Source organism: Kuraishia capsulata, genomic scaffold, assembly GCF_000576695.1.
Source record: "Kuraishia capsulata CBS 1993 genomic scaffold, Kuraishia_capsulata_scaffold_1, whole genome shotgun sequence".
NCBI classification, from domain to species: domain Eukaryota; kingdom Fungi; phylum Ascomycota; class Pichiomycetes; order Pichiales; family Pichiaceae; genus Kuraishia; species Kuraishia capsulata.
In genome coordinates, this window is record NW_019172950.1 from 318,671 (window position 1) to 341,147 (window position 22,477).

Below are 22,477 nucleotides of genomic sequence, written 5' to 3' on the forward strand. Positions count from 1 at the left end.
AATAGCCAAAATAGACTAATAGCATGGCGTGTTCAACATTATCTGATTTCGTCTTATTATCTGTAATAACTACTTTTTTAACGCGTACTAAAACTAATTATTCGAGTCTAAAAATCTCCCCGTCTCAAAAATGACCAGTCGTGTGTACGCAATTCCCCTTTCAGCCTCATGCCAGCCTCCCAGATAACAACCCCAAGAACAAGACAACTCTACGAATTTGGTGTTCCCTCATTGATTTTTGTTAGTTTTGTGGAAAACGCATATTCTTCAAGATCTACGAACTCTGGGCTTAGCATGGATCGTTCTAGATACCGTTACTCGAGGACGAGTCGCTCGTTCTCTGAGGGGTACCACCATCTAGGACTTGTGGGAGACAGCCAGGATGCAATTTCACCCTCTAGTGACGACAGTTTTTTGAACGATGTAACCGGCATAGTTGGGGAAGATTCATCTGCTGATGGAGCTGTTATCCGCGCATTTGCTCTTCCTTCCGACAGAGCTGGGCGTTCTGGATCACGTTCAAGAGATACCAAACAATCCCATAAGTCAAAACCGGTGGACAAAAACGTGTGTCCATTTGGATGTTGTGTGACTGAAAGTCTCGGAAAATACGTGTTCCAATCGGGGCTTCTTGATGGTCTTTATTCGGATGTTACTATAGAGGCTTTTGGCGAGACTTACAAGCTGCATAAGCTACTTCTCCACAAATCCGGCTACTTCAGATCGCTTTTTGAATGGAAGAACATCGCCGAAGAATCAGGCACCAAGGATGATAGTGACGAAGAAAATGTGGCAAGCGCATCATCTAAGGATTATTACAGGCTTGAATTTGACGATTCGAAGATCACGAATGCGGCGTTCAAGCTGGCAACATCTAGACTATACGGCTCGCCCCACGAAAAACAAGAGCGCGAAATCCCTCAAAGCATGATTGCCATTGGTCAGTATCTGGGTATGCCTGATGTGGTTTGCCATTGTACCAACTACATCGTGAACTCCATGAACATGGATAACGTGGCTGAGAACCTACAGTTTGCGACGCAAAAGAACTACGGCAGTGCGAGTAGCAAGATTGTGGAATGTGGTAAGGGAATCCTTTGTTCTGACGGCTGGCAGGTTGGTGCCGAAAGGTGGGACGGTATTCCTGCTGAGATAATAGCGGAGGTTGTGGGTGAAGATTACTTTTTCGTGCCCAGTGAGTGGGACAGGTGTATGTTCATAATCAAGCTGATAGAACAGAGAACGATGTCGCCATTGCATTCTAGAACTCCATCCAGAAGAGGCTCCAATGTGACTGTCAGTGAAGCTGACTCTCTGAAAGACTCTGGCCTATCTGAATCTCAGGCAGATTCAGATAGTGAAGAAGAGGATGAAGAGGTGGTTGCGTTGAGAGAAGCATTGAACTCTAAGGTGCATTTTTGTCATCTTTCTCCTGAACAGCTCCAAGATTTAGAGGGCTTCTATGATATGAACGGACTACCATATGTCGATCCTCATGTTTTGAGGACTGCTCTGTGGCAGGGTATCTACCTCCAAAGGAAGATCGTTACCAGCCATGATGCACCTCAGCTTGGACTCTCAATTCAGAGTAATGAGGAGCCGGAAGATGGGACAAAATGGTATAGCGTTCCCACTCAGGATGAGACCTGGTCGGCATTGCCATCACAGCTTTCGAAATTTCTCTTCAAGCATTCTGCTGGAAGAGCAGCAGATGGTCTTTCCAGCTCTGACTCAGATCTTATGGATGCAAAGACTACAGATGTGAAGGAAGGCGTGGTTCCCAGGTGGACCAATCTTCCACCTTTCAGGTTTTCTGTCGCCTTTGCAAATATCTCAGATCTGTCCAAAGACATGAGGATTTACGGGAAGACATTTTGGTATGCGGGATCATATTGGAATCTGTATCTTCAAAAGAATCACATGGAGACCAGGGATTCGTACCAGGTAGGTGTTTATTTACACAGAGCAAATAGTTCGTCGCCTGGACCATCCAGAAATGGTATCCCGAACCCAGACATCTTTGCCGGAACTTCAAACTACTCTCAGCCGCCAAGGCGCTATACTGGACACAAGCAGAGCTTTGCAGAAGGCTCTCGCGCCCGGCAAAGCCCTGTTCCTATCAGCTTGACTGAATCTCTTGTGAGAGAAGATGGAGAAGAGGATGGCGAGACTTATGACGAAGACGTGTTTCAAAGTTTTACTGGCTTGCATCTGAACCCAGTTGAGCCAGCTAGACCGAACCGGCTGCAGTCTCCCCAAGAAGAGGGGTTTTCCAAAAGGTTGGAATCTCATAACGACAGGTCGTTTTTGACCTACGAAGATACAAGAACATCGATCCGGGTCTATTTTGTTATCTTCACGCCCAACAGAAAGACGAGACCTTTGATTACGTCGTTCCTGTCGGTGCCAAATGACTTCAACAGGTCTCAAAGTTGGGGATGGAAAAGCAACAGCATGTGTGTGTTCAATGAGGATGGAACGTTTCCTGAGGGCCACGATCCAAATATGAAGTTTACGGTTGTTTTGGGTGCGATTTAGGTACAAACATATTATCGCCCAGACATTTCTCACTAGATAAGCTTTCCCTATGCAGCTTGTACGATCAATTGAGCTTACGAATTATTAGAAATTAGACCAACGGACCCAGTTGGTTTCCATTTCAAACCCACTCAAAGCCCCAAGAGAGCTTTTCACCAGGCATGAACGGAGCAACGACAAGCTCGCCTTCGCCGATAAGCTCTGGTACTGTAGTCTCCTTCTTTACCAAAACAACTTGTTGCTGAGATTTGAGATCTTCTTTCTTGACACCGTAGAAAGCATTACCAAAATCACTCACAAATCCTTTCAATTTGTCCAAAGCATTCTTTTGGTCAAAAACCTCGGCCAGATAAGACAGGGAGTGGGATTGAGTGTAGACTCCTGCGCATACACCAACGTGCCTGGCCTTCCCACTGAGAGGATGGGGAGCTGAGTCTGAACCAAAGAAAAAGTATGGCTTTCCAGAAACGGCAGCATCGACAAGAGCTCTCTTATCTGAAGGAAGTTTGGCAACGGGCTTACAAAAGTTGATTGGATTTCCAGCCCAACTGTCTATCGTCAGGTAGAGATGGTGAGCAGTGATGGAAGCAGCAACAGTGATAGGATCCTGAGGATTCCTCGAGGCATTGATCTCGTCAATGGCTTCTATAGCAGCTTTTGTGGTGCAATGTTCCAAAACAATTTTGAGCTTGGGGAAATCCTGGTGAAGCTTGAAGAGGGCAGGCAGGAACTTGGGCTCTGCGTTAAGGACATGGATATCTTCAGAGTCGTCGTGATTGTCGGTGTCGTTTGCAATTTTGGTGGAAGGCTTTTCTCCGTGCAGATTGAGAACGAGTCCATATTTCTCCATCACCTCAAATATTGGGTAAAAATCACTGAAATCATTGGGGTCAACTCCAGCACTGGAGTTGGTGGTGACTCCTGCTGGATAGCACTTGATTCCCCTGATTGCCTTTTCCTTGGCTGCCTTCTCCACAAGCTCCGGAGTAAGATCTCTGGACAGATAGAAAGTCATCCAGAACGTTGTCTCGGGTGCAGCCTTCTGTAGCGCCGCCTTGTACTCATTGACCCTCTCAATGGTGGTGATTGGTGGAACCAGATTAGGCATAATGTACGCCAGAGATACGCCTCCCTCGCGCACCGTAGGCGCAACCAGCTCCATCATGGCGCCATCACGAAGATGCACATGGAAATCAGATGCGTTTCCAAGCTCGATCTTATCGGACATATCTTGGTGTATTTGGTGGGTTTGGGCCTTTGTGAGCTTATCGGAGAGAGTTGCCTGAAAAATTTTGGCTGGCGATGAGCTGACTTTTTCAGTCCCCTTTACTAAGAAAAAAGTATGGTAGCTTTCTAGCGCCTCGCTTATTCCAACGAAATTCAGTGAAATTTAACATGCCAGAAATGCCAGAAGACAACATTATTGTTGCTCCTGCTCTTTCCACCGCCCAGGACGAGCAGGAGGTGTTCATGAGGTTTAGCGAGAAGAGGCATGATAGGCCCCATCTCAATCAAGACGGAGTACACACAGACGAGGATCTCTTCAGAGCCATAAGCGATTACTACAGCATACCTGAGTTGGCTCAATATCTGTCTTCCCGGGGCTCGGGTGGAGAACTGACTTTTCAGAGTATCACTCTTCAGTTCCCAGATCATCTCATACAGGACTCGGCCATAGTGTCCAAAGAGCTTCAATCTCTTCTCTCGCACAACACCGGTTCCCAGGTCGAACTACACACGGAAACCAGCCCGAAGGAAAAGGAGCCTTGTGGAGGAGATTCTGGCTGCAAAAAGTGTGCCGATTGTGAACATGGGAGCGATATCGAGGACTTTGGTGCGAAGAGACAGAAGCTTTGGATCTTGGCCGATACCTCCTACTCAACCTGTTGCGTTGACGAAATTGCGGCAGAGCACGTTAACAGCGATGTAGTGGTTCATTTTGGAGATTCGTGTCTGACTCCAGTTGACAAATTGAAGACAGTGTACGTTTTTGGTAAAGCATTTTTGGACCACGATCAAGTGATCTCCAGGTTCAAAGAGACCTATCCAGACACAGACTCGAAGGTTGTGTTGATGTCAGACACAACTTATAGCCATCACTTGGAGCAACTTCATGAGGCTTTGTTGAGTGAATATCCACGGTTGGCCTATGCCGCTGTTCCACAGTATCAGGGAAAGGGTGCTATAATACCGACTCCCGAATGGCGCGAAGGAGGACTATCTATAGCCAATAGACTGCTACAGGGAATCCCAAAGGATGACTTCAATTTTTTGGATGAAGAAGATTATTCACAGGTTACCCTTGATTATCAGCTATTCCATATTGGTGAGCCACAGACGCCTCGTCTTCTTCTACTCTCTACCCTGTTCAGCTCTATAGTGCTGTATGATGTTGCCAAGCACACAACGTCGAACGGACCCTATCCTTCCTTACAAAGGAGATACAGATCTATGCATGTTGCCAGAACCGCTGGAACGGTAGGGATACTTGTGAATACTCTGTCTTTGGAAAACACAAAAACCGTCCTCAACACCGTCGTGAAATGGATCAGGAATGCTGGTAAGAAGCATTACATGTTCGTGGTAGGTAAACCCAACGTGGCGAAGTTGTCCAACTTTGAGGCTGTAGATGTGTGGTGTGTCTTGGGATGCAGCCAATCGGGGACCATTGTTGATAACTCTGGAGAGTACTACAAACCGATCATTACGCCATATGAGTTGAAGCTGGCACTAGCACCGGAGGTCACATGGACCGGCAAGTGGGTAACGGATTTCAAGTCTGTTTTGGACTTGGACGAAGATGAAGACATGAACGACACTCAGGAATCACCAGACCCGTACAAGGATGAAAGTGCACCCGAGTTTGATCCCGTTACCGGGAAATACATCTCCTCACACGCTCCTTTGAGGCAGCTCCAGCATCTTCAAATCGAAATCGGTGATGACGAACCACAAGCAGGACAATTGGTGAAAAAGTTGTCTTCTGCAGTAGCCATCAAGGGCACAGTATCCACTTCGGCAATCCAGCTCCAGTCGCGTGAATGGACCGGTCTTGGTAGTGACTACCAAAACGAGGACCAGGATTTTGACGAAGAAGGTGCTGTTGCCGTTGAAGGGAGGAATGGAATTGCCCGTGGATACTCCACTGGTGGTCAAAGGTACTAAGAACAGGAAGTCATCTTTTAGGTGTTTATTGCAAAATTAGTAGACTTAATATGCATATGCGCAAGGAACTTCACTCACGATACATGCAATCTTGATGCACGCCAGGCGCATGCATTTTTCGTGCGGCGTGGGTTTTGAGCCCTGGATCAACCTCGTGCCCGGTCCACACCTGAATCTGCAAAGCTCGTCTAAGCTTGCCACAAGGCGGAAGCAATATTGGCAACTAGCGGTATATATAATCCGAAGTTGAGTTTCAAATGGGTAATTCGTCGTCCAGGATATTGGACAGTCTGTCCACAGGAACGAATTGTAAGTTTGGCGGCCTGGAGATAACGAGGTTTGACGTCACAGATGACAGTACTAACTAGTTGAAACCAGTTGATAATGATGACATCAATAAGCTGGTGCGGATGTTCCTGAAGCTCGACAAGGACAGTTCCGGTGCCATTGATAAAGCTGAGTTCTTATCTATTCCTGGAATTGCGTCCAATCCCCTAGCCAAACGGGTGGTGGAGATATTCGATAAGGACAGAGGCGGAGATGTTGATCTGAAGGAGTTCATAGAAGGACTATCTATTTTCAGCAACAAGGCTGATCCTGAGGACAAATTGCTATTTGCGTTTAAGATTTACGACATTGATGGGGACAATTACATCAGCAACGGTGAGCTTTTCATAGTGCTGAAGATGATGGTTGGGGAAGGTTTAACCGACATTCAGCTGCAGCAACTGGTGGATAGGACGATTCTGGAGAACGACGAGGATCATGATGGGAAATTGAACTATGAGGAGTTTCGAAATGCGATTGACCGCACGGCTGTTGCTAATTCGCTGACGTTGGATGATTACTAGAAGCGTGCGATTGTATTAGTTTTCTTATGGATTTTTGGGCCACAGTTTGTAGTACTACCGTTGAACAGTACTTATATACATCATTAGGTCAGCTTTGACAATAAGTTGGCGAGATCGGTGTTCATCTCCTCGTTCGCCTCAATGTTGTGCTCGGCTTCGATGTCCTCGTCTGCGCCTGGATCATATCCCTCTTCTGGCTCTGGGGTCAATGAGCCCTTTGTCACCAACTCTGGCTCGTCTCCGTCCACGACAAGTTCCTCGCTCGCCAATTTGGCTTTCTTGGTGTTTGAGCTGTTCAGTTCGACAGACACGTTCTTTCTTTTGGAACCAGAATCATCGTCATCACTATCTGAAGCAGCGTACTGTGGAGCATCGTCATCATCGTCATCGCTCACCACTCCAGCTTCCTCTCCGCTTTCGTTATCAATGAAGTCTTTGAGCTCGTCCTGTTTCTGCTTTGTCGCCTTCAGTTGTAACTGCAAGTTCTCCAGCTTTTTCTCTTCGGTTTCCACCCAATGTTTCTGAGACTCCACCAGACGATTGAGTGCTGCCAGAATATCTTTCCTCACCTCTATCGCCTCCAACGTGTTATTTGAACAAACTAAGTTGAGCTTTTCCAGCTCTACCAATTGCGAGATGTACTTGTCTGGGGCTGGAAGATGCTCCGAATTGAAAGAAGCATCGTACAACTTTTTATGCTTCACAAGCTTCCCCGTATTGCTGGAGGTCTTTGTCGACAACTTATTGTACAAATTGGACACAGGAATCAGCTCAGGAGCTAAATCTGGCTCGTCGTCCGAAATGGGACTCTCCTTCTTCTTAGAAACGTTTTGGACTGCTTTCTCCACAATACTGACTGCTGAAGGATTTCCACCCTCAATTGCACCATAAAGGTTCTTGAAAATGCGATCGCTGAAAATAGCACGTTCTTTCCATACGCCAATAACCTTTTTGAACCTAGCTTGATCTTTGGCATTCAGACTCTGGAAAACCTCTTCCAAAACAGGCGGTAGAAACTCGCTGAAATACATTAGGAACTCAGTTCGCCTGTGTGCACGTGATTGCTGGATCACCTCATTAGCCAGATAGAAAAGAGCCAGCCGTTTTTTTGGAGTATTCTTCATCGCGTCTGACCATATGGACACCGTTTCTTTGGCATTCCGCTGGTGAAACAGACACCATTGTGCGATTGCCACGATGGATGCCTGGGATTCATCCAGTCGATCCAGCTTCTCTTCAACAGCTTCTCGGGAGTATGCCATTATTCTGGGAAATATATTAGTGAGCTATAGGAGGTGTACAGTGCTAAGCAGTTGTCTATCACGCAGATGAGAAAGGCATTTTCCTAGGGGGCCGTCAGAAATTGGCAGTCGTGTGCTTAGCCAATATTGGATCTTTCAACATTGTTTCAGTATCTTGCAATTAGGTTTCTAATTATAAACTGGAGAGTAGCTTGGATAAAGACACTGGATAAAACAATTGATGTCTAATGCATCAATACATTTCATAAAGGACAAGAAGATTGCATCTTCTTATAGTTTTGGCTAGTAGTGTTGGAACAAGTCAGGATAAGCCTATGTGCAGGAATCAAAAGGAGACTAAGGAAGTCGTGTATTGTTCCAATCTACTATCCCACTGCCCCCAGCTGCGATCCCCTTGATCAGCTTGACATTTCACAGCCTGTTATTACACATCTCTTCAATCAACTATACTTCAAATCGATCAGGTGATTCATCATAAGAACTCGAGGTACAAGCTCAGGATTGACTAGAGAGACGACTCGATTGGACAAAATGGCCGACGAATTCCCGGAAATACAGGACGTGGCAGACGTGGCAGACGTTGAAGTCGAAGGATCCACGCCTACTGATTTCCTGTCACGCGAAAAAGAACTTCTCGGTGACGAGTTTGCCACTGAGCAAGATGGTAACATTGCGCACGAAGATGCAGAATTCGAAGAGTTTGAAAGCAGTTTTCCAGCCGTGAGTTCCGCTCCTCAGTACGAGCAGGAAGAGGAAGTGGAGGAAGAAAAGGCCGAGGAAATACCAGTTTCCTCGTTTGGAAGTCTCAATTTGGATGAAAGCGAGCCAATAAAGGCATGGAAAGAAAGAAGAACGCTTGAAATTTCCAAAAGAGACGAGGTTGCGAAGGCTAGGGCAGAAGAATTAAAGGATGAAGCCAAGAAAGCCATCGACGATTTCTATGACAACTACAGCAGCAAAAAAGATATTTCAATCGAAGAGACTCGCAAGCAGGAAGATGCGTTTTTGGCCAAGAGAGACACGTTTTTGGAACGTGGAACCGTGTGGGATCGTGTGGTTGAGCTATTGGAGCTGACCAAGAACACCAATTCGGTGGACACCGCCAATCACAGAGACAAGACCAGGTTCAAAGAGTTGTTGCTTGCTTTAAAGGGCAAAGAGAATGTACCAGGAGCCGCTGGTTATTAGATGTTGTTGTCTTGAACTGACTAGTTATATTAAAGTAGTGTGACGACCCAACTAAGTCTCCCACACTTCAAAAGCCGTAAAAGAGTACTACTCAATTCTGTCCAAACGTAAACGATAATATCAAGCCATAAGCAATTCTTATCAAAAGTGTCCAATCATCACCAGTTTCTTTCGTTTCTTGCCTAATCCTCATCCAATCACACTCGTGGTTCGACCCACCGTGTTTTCAGATAATTCCGAAGTGTGGGCACCCAAAGGGTTACCCTCCCGAATATACCATGCCCTTCGGGTTATCATCACAACTCCACTTTAGAACAGGAAGATACCCCTTTGATGGCCAAAACACCTCTTCTTCTCTTTCCAGAGTGAAATCCCCGTTTTTGCTCGTGAGAAAAAAGTTTTTGGACTGCAATTTGTCGTTAAGTCCAGCATTTTGGTCGCAGCTTGTTTCCAGAGGTTATTGTCTAGCTAGATTTCGCACTAAGGTTTGATCTACTGGTGTGGAGCAGTTCTACTCCCAGTAAGAAAACTCCGTTGAAATTTCGCCGATAGATTGAAAATCTTGGAGGTTACTGTAATCAAGGTGATAAGAAACTTGATTTTTCACGGAAAACTGGGGTCAATACCGAGGATCATACACAACATACGCTTCCATAATGGAACAGGGATTCATGTATCAGTGGCAGTCGGAGCTGTCGTTTGACGACAGACGCAAATTTGTTGCAATGATCTGTCGTACCCTCTCGGAGGTCCAGGGGGCCGGTTTTTCAGCTCCAGTTGCAAAACAGGAGGCGATTGCCTTCGAGAAACATGCCTACGATGCTTCTTCCTCTAAAAGAGAGTATATAGATTTTCTGAAGCAGAAGTTGATGTCTATCAGACACAACACTGACAATTCTGGCGCAATGCATAATATGAATGGTGTTCAGATGAACATGCCTCAATTTGTGGGGAACTCCAACACCAATAATGCCAATATGATGAGCCAAAACGATGTTCAGGGCATCGACCAACGTGAGTTTCTGTTGAAACAAGCCCAAATGCGCAATAACCAGGGCGGAATGATACAAAATCCACAAATGGGCCAGATGTCCCAACAGCAACAACCTCATCAGCAGAATATCCCTCAGCAGCAACAACAGAACATCCCTCAACAGCATATACCCCAGCAACAGCAACAGCGAAACCCTCAGCTTGCAGCTGTACCCGGAACTGTGAATGTTAAAAACTTACCAATTCCCGAGGCTTTGCTCAAGAGAATCCAAGGCCTCCCTCCAGGAGTCAATACGTGGCCCCAGATCATGGCTTTAATCCAAAGACGCCAGTTCTCGCCTCAGACAATCCAGGTGATCAAACAGGTACATGCCCTACACACCCAATTGGTGGCATCGAAAAGCCAACAGGAGTCGACAATGATGAGTATTGCGAATAACGCAGACACTTCATCTGCTCCTACTGCCAATTTGAATGCGCAAGTTTCAGGCGTTCCAAATCCACAACAGGTGTTGAACCAGGCTAATGCTCAACAGATGATGCAGAGGCAACAAATGATGCAAGCCAACAACCAAAAGAGAATGGTTCAGCAACATCCTCAACAGTCCCAGCCTGTGGGGCAGAGAATGATGAACAATCAACACGTTCCTGTTCAACAGCAAATGAAGCAAGCACCTCAGCATGTTCCTATGCAACAACCTCAGCAGGATATGAATGGTCTGAATATTTCTCCCACGATGAGGCAGGTTCCGCCACAACAATCGCAGCAACAGGCTGGTCCAAACCAGGATGCCCCTATGAATGAACAGCTGATTGCAGAGCTGAAGCAACAGGCGATGCAGGTTTTGCAAACGTTGAAGGCAAACAACAAGGTTCCTCCAAACCTGACTCCTCAACAGCAACAGCAGTTTATCAAGAAGTTCATCTATTTCCAGTATAACCAACGGAAGCAGCAGCATCAGCAGATGGGTGCCGAAGGTATTACTGCCAACCAACAGCAGATGAACTCTCAGCCCAGAAGCAGAGGGTTCAGTGGTAATGCAAATATAATGGCTCCAGGAATGGGAGATGGTTTCCAGTCTATGGCTGGTATGAATGTCAAACAACCATTGGGGATGGGTGGTCTGCCTCAGCAGCCGCAACAGCCTCAGCAACCTCAGCAGAGATGGAATAACACCAATCCAAATGCTGGAATCCAGCAGCAACAGCAGCAACAGCAGCAACAGCAGCAAAAGCCTCAGCAGTTCAATGGCCAATTTCTCAACATGGGAGGTCAGATGCAGCAGTCCCCAGTCTTGCCTCAGCAGCAGTTGCCTACTACTCAAAATTCGCGTGCCAACTCTAGGGGAAACGTTCTTGGTCAGCAGCATATGTTACAGCAGCAGCAACAACAGGCACACCAGCAGGTTCCTATTTCTTCGGGTATGAACCATTCTGGCCCGGCCCACCAAAACCTGCTTCCCGGTATCGTTGCTACCGAAGACGATTGGAGGCAGTTGAGGGCCATATATGACGAAGTACATGGATTGCCAATAAACCTGAAGAATGTCACAAATGAACTGAACCAGGATCAGAAACAACAGGTTTTCCAGCATGCGAGGAATGCGGCTCAGCTGGCTTCGCTCACTGACAATTTGATTCCGAACTTCTACTTTGCAACCAAAAACGCAGAAGGAACCAAGCGGTTGATTCACATGAAGTTTATGATTAAGCAGATTATCGAGGGCTTGAAGAGAAGCGAGTATGTGGCTACTCCAGATCTGATTCAAAAGATAATGAGCCAGATTCAGAGGTACCTTGGATATGTTCGCGAACAGCAGAAGATATTTGCCCAACACATGAACTTGAACAAAGCCCCAATGGCACAGCAGCAGTCTGCCAAGCCGGTGAGTCAGATTCAGGTGCAGCAGAACTTCATGCAGCAGCAAAACATGGCTGCGAACAGGAACGTCGGGGTGTCTCAGCAACAACAGCGTGTTCAGCAACACCAGCAACCGCCCCATCAGCAGATGGGAATGGGTATGGGTATGGGTATGCCTCAAGGTCCAAATGACAGAGGGCAGCCCTCTGTTTTTGATGCTGCTGGTTCCGGGCTGATGGCAGTTGATCCTACTTTCCAGCAGATTCCCTCCCAGGGTTTAGTTGATGCTTCTATGATCGCCATGGATATCCCCACCCAGAAATCTGATGTTTCTGATAGTGCGATGGTCCATCCAGCGCAGAAAAAGAATGTTCCAGGAGCCAGGCGTAAGTCCAAAGCTCCTGCCCCTCGAAAGAAGGGAGATACGCCTACAAGTGCGATTTCAGCCACTCCGGGCACTGCAAAGACCGCTACTCCAGGTAGTTTGGCTGAACAACAGTCCGGAATCTCTGCACCGCAGTCAACTGCGATGGCGCCCGAGTTCCAGATCGCGATCAAAGAAAACGCTGAGGCTCTGGCGAAGGAAGAGGCCGAGAGATCTGCTCTTGATGCTGGCCGCATGCGCCGGCGCGAACTGGCAAATTTCGACCCATCCCTCTATTTCTTAGCTACACTGGCGTATTCATTTGAACTGCGTGAAGAAGAGAACAAGATCATTGAGTCTGCCTCAGAAAACAAAGATGCAAGGGCTGCCAGCTCTAGTGCAGCTATATTGAAAGATGCTAAACAGCCAGCTTCATCCCCGTTGCAACGTGGACTGACTCCTTCTGCGGTCTTACAAACTCCGCTCCCATTCAGTGTAAAGACCCCAAGCTCTGCTGCCAGAAACGGCGCGGGGCTGTCTCCTGGCACTTTGGTGGCCAACGGAACCAAGCTTGGTAGTGGGGTGTCGTGGACAGGTAAGGTAAAGCCGAGATTAATCCGGGCCGTTATGGCGGAGGTTCCAGCTGTGAAGTCGCTGGCGATTGGGCTATTTATGCCCACTCCTCCTGATGAGCTGAGAGTGAAACGTGAAGCAGACGATGATCTCCATGAGGGTCCTAAGAAGCCCAAACAGGAGACTGGCATGGGCTCTTGGATCGTGGGAGCAGGTTTTTAGAGAAAAGAAAAGCGGTGTGTGTGTATATGAATTTTTGTTCTATGTGAATATCTAATTAAATTGTGTGTGTGTTTGTGCCTATTCTAAATTTACTGCAGAGGAAAATTGGTAAAATCTTGAAATTTGTAGCTTTTCTGAAAAGAAAGCCATCAATGATGTGCGCGCTACTGTTAGGTTTACCAGTGGTAATATTAGCATATTCAGAGATAAAATCTTCGAGAAATAGTCTTAACGGATGTTTTTCCACCTATGTTAGCTTCATCCTTGCAAAGATATGCTTTGGCACATGCATTTGAGCCGCACGAAATTTTTCACATAAATTGGATTGATTAGGACACGATAAAGAAATCAATTTTTTTTCTTCATCTGGACTAGTAAAGATACGGTTTCGCTCACAATAGGAACAAACATCGAATTAATGTCGAATATCCAGACGTCAAAGTTTGTCAAGAGCTTGGCCTCCAACCGTGAGTGTTGCTTTCCTTAAAGAAATAACAAACGGATAACTAACCCATAGCAGACCGCAAGGAAAGAGAGAAGGCTCTCGAATCGCTTAAGCTGTTCATCTCCAAGTCGAACAGGCTTTCGGATCTGGAGTATCAAAAACTATGGAAGGGGCTTTTCTACACAATGTGGTTCAGTGACAAGCCTAGGCCCCAACAGAGGCTTGCGAGAGACCTGGGCGAGCTGTTCCTCCTGTTCGAAGACCCTGCCAAGTTTGCGAAGTTCACAGCCGCCTTTTGGCACGTAATCTGCAGAGAATGGGTAGATATTGACCAGTGGAGAATTGACAAGTTCTACATGCTTGTGAGACAGGTTTTGCGGAACTGTTTGGTGAAGGCTGGCGATTCCGCATTTTGCGCCGCATTGGTGGAGGTTCTGAAGGAGGGACCTTTAAAGGAGGATGATCGTGTTCCAAAGGCAATCCCATACCATCTGTGTGATATCTACCTTGATGAGCTTGAGAGTGCCATTTTTCCTGATCCAGAGGAAGAGGAAGAGAGGAGCGCACTCCTCGAGGGTTGGGATGTCAAAGCCTTGTTGGACCCTTTTGTGGAGCTCAAGGAGAAGAGTAAACTCAAGACATTGCGTGAGATGATTGCCACAACAGTACTGTCGGATTCAAGACTGGTGGAATGGGGGGTTGTTGAGGCTGAGCCTGAAGAGCAGGAAGAGGAAGAGGGCGAGAGCGACGACGAGAGCGACGACGAGTGGGCGGGATTTGCATAAATACTCATGAGGCTTTCCCCGAGAATTGTATATTTAGAACAAGTGAAGCATAGGTGAAATATTCAGGTGCCCAGTCAATGGTGCTCAGAGGCCTGCTAGGGATCAGCAATTCCAGTGTAATTTCCGAAAGAATTGGACTTCTCCATAAACTGGGTGACTCTACTACGACTTATTACACTTTTACCATTCGTACTTCCTAAAAAGTCACGCCTGAGACGCTGATATGTCAGCCTAAAAGCCTTGACTTTGACTGGGTCAGCCAGGCGATCGCGTGCGGCGGAAAAAATTCACCTCAAAAGTCACGTGATAAAATGTTTCACGTCCAACGGCTTGTACGCGTTGGGAGGCAGAAATGGCCAAAGAAGACTCTGGAAAGTGCAGTCCAGCAATGACCAACAAAGCCTCGATCGCATATGTGCACTAATTCGTAAGCTTGTTCCGAAATCCTCGGACTTGTATCCCAAAAACCCAGCGATCTTATCAATTTCTCTTTCCAGGACTCCTCCAGGGGTGCGCGTGTGCCAGCAAAAGTGCCAACAGCCCAACAAAGACGAGACCCTCTGCGTGGTCGAAACGGGTCTTGGTGGCGCACGACATCGTTGAGCGCATCCAACAACCAAAAAAAATGGGCCTACAACGGTGTTCTTCCCACAGGGTGATAAAGAAAAGAAGCTCAACTGTTGGCTAATTTCGACTTTCAACACGTTTGCTGGGTATAAGAGACGCGCAATCCGCCTAATTTGTCAACGTACATCTCTTGTTCCTAAAAAACGCAGGGTTTTTCTCTAAAGGCACAACCATACTCAATAGGTCTTTCCCTCCCATTGAGCTATTCGCGTACCACAACAAGAGATTCCTTTTGAAGCTGAAAAAGACACTAGTTTTGCAGAGCACATCCAAATGACCACACTCTCTTCCGTGAATCGGCCATTGGTGCTGAACCATGGCTCGATCGAGTCTACTGTTCTGATCCCCTCTTCCGCATATCTTTTCTACCAAGAACTGACCACAGGCTTCTCTAAGAGCTTGCCTGAAGTCACCGAAGGATTTGCCAACGATGATGAGCCTTCCTCAAAAGCGGAGCTCTTGCTCAAGTTTTTGGGCTACATTGTGACCTCTTCTTCTGCTGTGGAAGCTGAGAAGCGTGAGGCCGCTGCCTTGGTGCTTGAAGAATTTGAGACGAGGTTTCTCCAAGGCCAGGATATCCACGCGTTTGCCGCATCCGCCCTTGAGAACGACGACTCGCCAACCACCTCTTTCAAAGTCAAGAACAATCTCATCAGAAACTACTACTCGGGCAAAGTGTTTCTGAAGGCCACGTTCGAGTCTGAGAAGCCAAAGGCGGCGCTCTTCAAGGCTGCTGCTGCCGACGAGGCCCGTATCTTTGCGATCTTTGGTGGTCAAGGTAATACCGACGACTACTTCGAGGAGCTTAGAGACATATACCACACATACAACGGCTTGATCTCGGATTTTCTCCACAAGGTTCAGGCCAAGCTCCAGGGTCTGATTAGATCTACTCCTGATACCGATAGAATTTACTCGCAGGGAATGGATCTCATCAACTGGTTAGAGAACGAGGACTTGACTCCTGATGCTGACCATCTTTTGTCGATCCCAATCTCGTGTCCTTTGATCTGTGTGATCCAATTGTGTCACTACATAATCACCGCAAAGGCGCTTAGTCTGACACCTGGCCAGATTCGTGACTTGATGAAGGGTGCTACTGGACATTCTCAGGGTTTGGTCACTGCTGTTGTGGTTGCTTCCTCTGGTTCGTGGGCTGAGTTTGAGGTGAACGCTTTGAAGGCAGTTGAGTTTTTGTTCTTCATTGGTGTCAGATGTCTTCAGACTTACCCAAACACCTCGCTCTCCCCAAGCATTGTTCAGGACTCTATCGACAACGCCGAGGGAAAGCCTTCTCCAATGCTCTCAGTCAGAGACTTGTCCTACGACCAGGTGACCAAATTTGTTAATGAAACAAACCAGCATCTTCCTCTGGAGAAGCACATCGACATCTCTCTGGTCAACGGTGCCAGGAATTTGGTGCTTACCGGTCCTCCCCTTTCCCTCTACGGTTTGAATTTGAACCTGAGAAAGGCGAAGGCCCCATCCGGATTGGACCAGTCGCGTATCCCATACTCAGAGAGAAAGCTCAAGTTTTCCTCGAGATTCTTGCCTATCCTGTCACCTTTCCACTCTCATTTGCTCAAGAGCGCTACTGGTAGAATCATTGATGATCTTGCCAACTCGAACCTCGAGTTCCCTACAGCCGATATCAAGATTCCTGTTTTCGACACATTTGATGGTTCTGATCTGAGAGAATACTCTGGATCCGTTGCCTCTAGAATGGTCGAGTCGATCACCCACCTCAGAGTTAACTGGGAGACGGCCACTAGCTTCAAGGCCACTCACATCCTTGATTTTGGTCCAGGAGGCTCTTCTGGTCTCGGTGTTTTGACTCACAGAAACAAGGACGGTACTGGTGTTAGAGTCGTTGTTGCCGGCACTTTGGACAACACTGATGGTGAGTTTGGATACAAGCAGGAGCTTTTTGATATCTCCCCAGACTCAGTTCAATACGCCCCCAACTGGCTCAAGGAGTTCCAGCCAAAGTTGATAAAGACTGAGGCAGGCAAGGTGTTTGTTGACACCAAGTTCTCGAGACTTTTGGGTAAGGCCCCATTGATGGTGCCAGGTATGACCCCAACCACTGTCCACCCAGACTTTGTTGCTGCAACCATTAATGCTGGTTACCACATTGAACTCGCTGGTGGTGGATACTTCAACCCAGTCCAGATGGAGACTGCCCTCAAGAGAGTTGCCGACCAGGTCAAGCCAGGTTCCGGAATTGGTGTCAATCTCATCTACGTCAGTCCAAGAATGCTCCAGTGGGGTATCCCTCTGATAAAGGACCTTAGAGATCGCGGGTTTCCTCTGCAGTCTTTGACTATTGGTGCTGGTGTTCCATCTCTCGAGGTTGCCACCGAGTATATCGAGACTCTTGGAATCTCCCACCTGGGCTTGAAGCCAGGTTCGGTTGATGCCATCAACCAGTGTATTACCATCGCGAAGGCCCACCCAACCTTCCCTGTCGTGGTCCAATGGACCGGTGGTAGAGGTGGTGGTCACCATTCCTTTGAAGACTTCCACCAACCAATTCTTCAGATGTACTCCAAGATCAGACGTTGTTCCAACATCATCCTGGTTGCCGGTTCCGGGTTTGGTTCTGCTGATGACACTTTCCCTTACTTGTCAGGTGAATGGTCACTGAAGTTCAACTACCCAGAAATGCCATTTGACGGTGTTTTGTTCGGTTCTAGAGTGATGACTGCCAAGGAGGCTAAGACATCTCCAGATGCTAAGAAGGCCATTGCTGCCTGCTCTGGTGTTGACGACTCTCAGTGGGAGTCCTCTTACAAAAAGCCAACCGGTGGTATCGTGACTGTAAGGTCCGAGATGGGCGAGCCAATCCACAAGATTGCTACTAGAGGTGTGATGTTCTGGAAGGAGATGGACGACACCATCTTCAACTTGCCAAAGGCCAAGCTCAAGGATGCCTTGGAGAAGAAGAGAGACCACATCATTGCTAAGTTGAATGCTGACTTCCAGAAGCCATGGTTCGGTAAGAACGCTGACGGTGTTTGTGATATCCAAGACATGACATACAAAGAGGTTGCCGAGAGAATGGTGGAGCTCATGTATGTCAGAAAATCGTCGAGATGGATTGACGTCTCTCTCCGTAACTTCACGGGCAACTACCTGAGAAGAGTCGAAGAGAGATTTTCCAAAAAGGCAGGTCCATCCGTCATCCAGTCTTTCTCTGCCTTGGATGCTCCTGATGCTGCTTTGGAAACTGTCTTCAAGGCTTACCCAGCTGCAACTACTCAACTCATCAACGAGCAAGATTGCGACTTCTTTTTGTCCTCATGCCAGTCTCCATCTCAGAAACCCGTTCCTTTCGTTCCAATTTTGGATGAGAGATTTGAATTCTTTTTCAAGAAGGACTCTCTGTGGCAGTCTGAGGATCTCGAAGCTGTCGTTGATGGCGATGTCCAGAGAACTTGTATCCTTCATGGTCCTGTTGCTGCCAAATTCACCAACGTGACTGAAGAGCCAATTGCCGAAATTTTGGATTCAATCCACGAAGGCCACATTGCCAAGCTTCTTGCATCTAATTACTCTGGTGATGCTTCTGCCATCCCAGTTGTCCAATACTTTGGTAAGAGTCTCAATGTTGAGGCTCCAACTGCTGTTGCTGGCTGCTCTATTGAAGGTGACACCTACACCGTCACATGCCCATTCATCAAGCCAGAGGCCTGGTACAGCTTGCTTGCCGGCGATAAACTGTCTTGGAGACATGCTTTCCTGACTGCTGAGAGACTTGTCCAAGGTTACAACCATGTTGCCAACCCAGCTAAGGCTGTCCTTAAGCCTTTCAAGGGTCTGACTGTCAAGATCTCTAACGACGTAATCACCGCCTACGATAAGATCCACGGTAAGCTCAGTGAGGTTGCCGTGATTTCTCACTCTGGCTCCACCATCAAGATGGAGTTGATTGAGCACAGAACCCAGGATGGTAAGGCCGTTGGCCTTCCATTGCTGTACACTTACGAGCCATCTGATGGATTTGCTCCAATCATTGAAGTCATGGAAGGCCGTAACGAGCGTATCAAGCAGTTCTACTGGAAGCTATGGTTTGGATCATCATCACCTGTTGATCTCGACTTCAATGTTCACGAGCCAATCGACGGAGGATCTGTTACTATCACTAGCCAGGCCATTGCCGAGTTGACTCACGCCGTTGGAAACTCTTGCGAAGACTTTGTCCCAAGAGAAGGTGGCGAGCAATTGGCTCCTATGGATTTTGCTATCATCATTGGTTGGAAGGCTATCATGAAGTCTATCTTCCCAAAGACAGTTGATGGTGATATCCTGAGATTGGTCCATTTGTCGAACTCTTATAAGATGTTCCCAAATGCTGCTCCTCTTAAGAAGGGTGACGTTGTGTCCACTACCTCGGAAGTATCTTCTGTGGTCAACGCCGAGAACGGTAAGACCGTTGAGGTTGTTGGTACTTTGTTCAGAGACGGCGAGAAGGTAATGGAGGTGGCTTCTCAGTTCTTTTACCGTGGAAAGTATCTGGACTTTGAGAACACCTTCCAAAACAAGCCAGAGGACCCAGTCCAGATCTCGTTGGCCACTTCGAAGGATGTTGCTGTTCTGAGATCAAAGGAATGGTTCCACTTGGATTCTGACATTGATCTTTTGAACAAGGTTTTGACTTTCCGCTGCCAGACTTCTGTCACTTACAGAAGCGAGAAGGTGTTTTCGTCTGTCAAGACCACTGGTCAAGTCTTCTTGGAGCTACCATCTAAGGAGATCAAGCAAATCGCTGAGGTCTTGTATGAGTCTGGTACGTCTCACGGTAACCCAGTCACTGATTACCTTGCTCGTAACGGTTCTACCATCGAGCAACCAATCATGTTTGAGAACCCAATCCCATTGTCTGGTGAATTGCTCTCCAAGGCTCCGGGAACTAACGAGACTTATGCTGCTGTTTCTGGTGACTACAACCCAATCCACGTTTCCAGAATCTTTGCCTCTTACGCGAACTTGCCCGGAACTATTACCCACGGTATGTACTCTTCTGCTGCTGTCAGATCTCTGGTTGAGATGTGGGCTGCTTCCAACGTTGCTTCCAGAGTGAGAGCTTTCAAGGCCAACTTTGTCGGCATGGTCTTGCCAAACGACCAATTGTCCACCAAACTGGAGCACGTTGGTATGATCAACGGTCGTAAGATCGTGAAGATTGAATCCAAGAAGGTCGAGTCTGGCGAGACCGTCTTGCTTGGTGAGGCCGAAATCGACCAACCCGTCTCTACTTTCGTGTTTACCGGTCAAGGTTCTCAAGAGCAGGGTATGGGTATGGATTTGTACGGAAGTTCCGAAGTTGCCCGCTCTGTTTGGGATAGAGCTGACCGTCATTTCGTTGAAAACTATGGTTTCTCCATCCTGAACATTGTGAAGAACAACCCTAACGAGCTGACTATTCACTTTGGTGGATCCAAGGGCCGTGCTATCCGCGAGAACTACAAGAGCATGATGTTTGAAACCATCAACGAAGACGGTTCTTTGAAGTCTGAGAAGATTTTCAAGGAGATCACCGAGACCACCAACTCCTACACTTTCCGCTCTCCAACTGGTTTGCTGTCTGCTACTCAATTCACACAACCAGCCTTGACTCTTATGGAGAAGGCCTCGTTTGAGGACATGAAGAGCAAGGGATTGGTTCCTTCGGAATCCATGTTTGCGGGTCACTCGCTTGGTGAGTATTCTGCTCTTGCCTCTCTGGGTGATGTTATGCCAATTGAATCGCTGGTGGATGTCGTTTTCTACCGTGGTATGACAATGCAAGTTGCTGTGCCAAGAGATGAGCTCGGAAGATCTAACTACGGTATGATTGCTGTCAACCCATCCAGAATTTCGGCCACTTTCAACGATGCTGCTCTGAGATTTGTTGTTGAGCACGTTTCCAAGCAGACCAAATGGTTGTTGGAAATTGTCAACTACAACGTTGAGAACACTCAATACGTTGCTGCCGGTGACTTGAGAGCCTTGGACACCCTCAGCAATGTGCTCAATGTGTTCAAGCTCCAAAAGATTGACATTGTCAAGCTTCAAGAGATGATGCCTTTGGAGAAGGTTGCTGAGCACTTGACCGAGATTGTGGAGGAGGTTTCCAAGAAGTCCATCGCCAAACCCCAGCCAATTGACTTGGAGAGAGGTTTCGCATGTATTCCACTCAAGGGAATCTCCGTTCCATTCCACTCTTCTTACCTGAGATCTGGTGTGAAGCCATTCCAGAGATTTATGAACAAGAAGATTCCAAAGTCTGCCGTTAAGCCAGCGAACCTAATTGGCAAGTACATTCCAAACTTGACGGCTAAGCCATTCGAGATCACAAAAGAGTACTTCGAGGAGGTCTACCAATTGACAGGCTCGGAAAAGATCAAAGCTGTTCTAGACAACTGGGACCACTACGAATCCTCCTAGAGGGAAAAATTAAGAGGGTTCAAAGTGTTTTCATTAGTTTGTATCAGTTTTGCATTGTTTCAGCTGTGTTGTATATAACAGTGTTTTGATAATTTTATTTTGCTAAAGATTTGCGTAGTTCTCGAAACAGTTAATGCAGCTATGGCCATGCTTATGTAGCCATGGATACTTTGATATTCATGAAATAGTGCAAATTAGAATATATAAAGAACTCTATCTTATCACATGAACCGCAAGACAACTAAAGGAATCTTTCCACTCGCCTGAAATGTCGCTTCCTCCAAGTATCTCTGCAATGTCACAGCTATCAAAGTAGCATTCGTCCAAGTGGTAGTCGACATTTGTGTCAACCACCTTGAGCTTGTTCCTCCGATTCTTTCTGACTTTTTTCTTGCTTGCTACCATCTCGAAGCCATCATCAGTAGATGGCTGCTCAGACCTAATCTGTGAAGTCAAATAGCCAATCCGTGCCACATTTGGGTGTTTTTCATAGAGGTCCTGCGAGGTCCACCTGCCTATGTACCGTCTCAGGTCGTTGGTTATCATCACCACTATTTTCTCCGATGTGATTATTTCTTCCAGAAGCTCAACAGGAGCATGTGGCATGTAATACAGTATATCTTCTTCTTTGCTGACTTTTTGGGTGATTTTATCCTCTATTTTGAACCCCAGTTCTTCAAACAGTAAGACGTCTATGTCGTTAAAGGCCGGGTCGTATACCGACACTTGTCGTATCTTGAGCTCGTCCAAAATCAACACCAAAAAGGCCAGCTGATAGAGAGCATTGAACTCATTTGAAGGAGATCCCAGCGCAAGGCATCGCACCGAGACAATATCTATGTTTGCCAACTTGTTTCGTATCACCTCCAATGCATCTGCATAGGTCTTTGTCTTTGCGAAGGCGTCTCGCCGTTTGCCCAGCATTTCGCGCGTACGTTTTAATTTCTCCACTCTCGCTTCCGGCGACTCGACATCAAGTTTCGCGCCCATTTTATTCAACTTGCGGCCTAAACCATACCGAAACAATCACATACTTTAGCTGTTTCCAAGCTGAGGCTGTACTTTTCACCCCCGGTTCCCACCCTCGATGACCACCCCGGAAAGCATTACCGACGGTCTCCGGTGGGAAAGTTTTTTTTCCCTTGCAGTTGAGCGGGCCTCTCCTTGTACTGTT

At 47.1% G+C, this 22,477-nt stretch overlaps 10 protein-coding genes across 10 annotated transcripts; 7 read left to right on the forward strand and 3 right to left on the reverse strand.

Annotated features, from left to right (window-relative positions):
* Positions 1-294: 294 nt before the first annotated feature.
* KUCA_T00000174001 (uncharacterized protein) lies at positions 295-2,538 on the forward strand (the record flags this gene model as incomplete). The annotated part of the gene is made up of 1 exon (XM_022604688.1): positions 295-2,538. One exon carries the CDS (start codon positions 295-297, stop codon positions 2,536-2,538), a length of 2,244 nt encoding a protein of 747 aa, XP_022456231.1.
* Positions 2,539-2,659: 121 nt separating this feature from the next.
* On the reverse strand, positions 2,660-3,766 carry KUCA_T00000175001 (uncharacterized protein; the record flags this gene model as incomplete). Its single annotated transcript, XM_022604689.1, has 1 exon — positions 2,660-3,766. The coding sequence occupies one exon, from the start codon at positions 3,764-3,766 to the stop codon at positions 2,660-2,662; it is 1,107 nt and encodes a 368-aa protein (XP_022456232.1).
* Positions 3,767-3,933: 167 nt separating this feature from the next.
* KUCA_T00000176001 (uncharacterized protein) lies at positions 3,934-5,703 on the forward strand (the record flags this gene model as incomplete). The annotated part of the gene is made up of 1 exon (XM_022604690.1): positions 3,934-5,703. The coding sequence occupies one exon, from the start codon at positions 3,934-3,936 to the stop codon at positions 5,701-5,703; it is 1,770 nt and encodes a 589-aa protein (XP_022456233.1).
* Positions 5,704-5,960: 257 nt separating this feature from the next.
* KUCA_T00000177001 (uncharacterized protein) lies at positions 5,961-6,554 on the forward strand (the record flags this gene model as incomplete). The annotated part of the gene is made up of 2 exons (XM_022604691.1): positions 5,961-6,012; positions 6,082-6,554. The coding sequence occupies 2 exons, from the start codon at positions 5,961-5,963 to the stop codon at positions 6,552-6,554; spliced, it is 525 nt and encodes a 174-aa protein (XP_022456234.1).
* Positions 6,555-6,637: 83 nt separating this feature from the next.
* Positions 6,638-7,816, reverse strand: KUCA_T00000178001 (uncharacterized protein; the record flags this gene model as incomplete). The annotated part of the gene is made up of 1 exon (XM_022604692.1): positions 6,638-7,816. One exon carries the CDS (start codon positions 7,814-7,816, stop codon positions 6,638-6,640), a length of 1,179 nt encoding a protein of 392 aa, XP_022456235.1.
* A 531-nt stretch (positions 7,817-8,347) lies between these two features.
* KUCA_T00000179001 (uncharacterized protein) lies at positions 8,348-9,004 on the forward strand (the record flags this gene model as incomplete). Its single annotated transcript, XM_022604693.1, has 1 exon — positions 8,348-9,004. One exon carries the CDS (start codon positions 8,348-8,350, stop codon positions 9,002-9,004), a length of 657 nt encoding a protein of 218 aa, XP_022456236.1.
* Positions 9,005-9,660: 656 nt separating this feature from the next.
* Positions 9,661-13,017, forward strand: KUCA_T00000180001 (uncharacterized protein; the record flags this gene model as incomplete). Its single annotated transcript, XM_022604694.1, has 1 exon — positions 9,661-13,017. The coding sequence occupies one exon, from the start codon at positions 9,661-9,663 to the stop codon at positions 13,015-13,017; it is 3,357 nt and encodes a 1,118-aa protein (XP_022456237.1).
* A 418-nt stretch (positions 13,018-13,435) lies between these two features.
* On the forward strand, positions 13,436-14,247 carry KUCA_T00000181001 (uncharacterized protein; the record flags this gene model as incomplete). The annotated part of the gene is made up of 2 exons (XM_022604695.1): positions 13,436-13,484; positions 13,538-14,247. The coding sequence occupies 2 exons, from the start codon at positions 13,436-13,438 to the stop codon at positions 14,245-14,247; spliced, it is 759 nt and encodes a 252-aa protein (XP_022456238.1).
* Positions 14,248-15,147: 900 nt separating this feature from the next.
* On the forward strand, positions 15,148-21,303 carry KUCA_T00000182001 (uncharacterized protein; the record flags this gene model as incomplete). Its single annotated transcript, XM_022604697.1, has 1 exon — positions 15,148-21,303. One exon carries the CDS (start codon positions 15,148-15,150, stop codon positions 21,301-21,303), a length of 6,156 nt encoding a protein of 2,051 aa, XP_022456239.1.
* A 213-nt stretch (positions 21,304-21,516) lies between these two features.
* On the reverse strand, positions 21,517-22,293 carry KUCA_T00000183001 (uncharacterized protein; the record flags this gene model as incomplete). The annotated part of the gene is made up of 1 exon (XM_022604698.1): positions 21,517-22,293. The coding sequence occupies one exon, from the start codon at positions 22,291-22,293 to the stop codon at positions 21,517-21,519; it is 777 nt and encodes a 258-aa protein (XP_022456240.1).
* Positions 22,294-22,477: the final 184 nt, after the last annotated feature.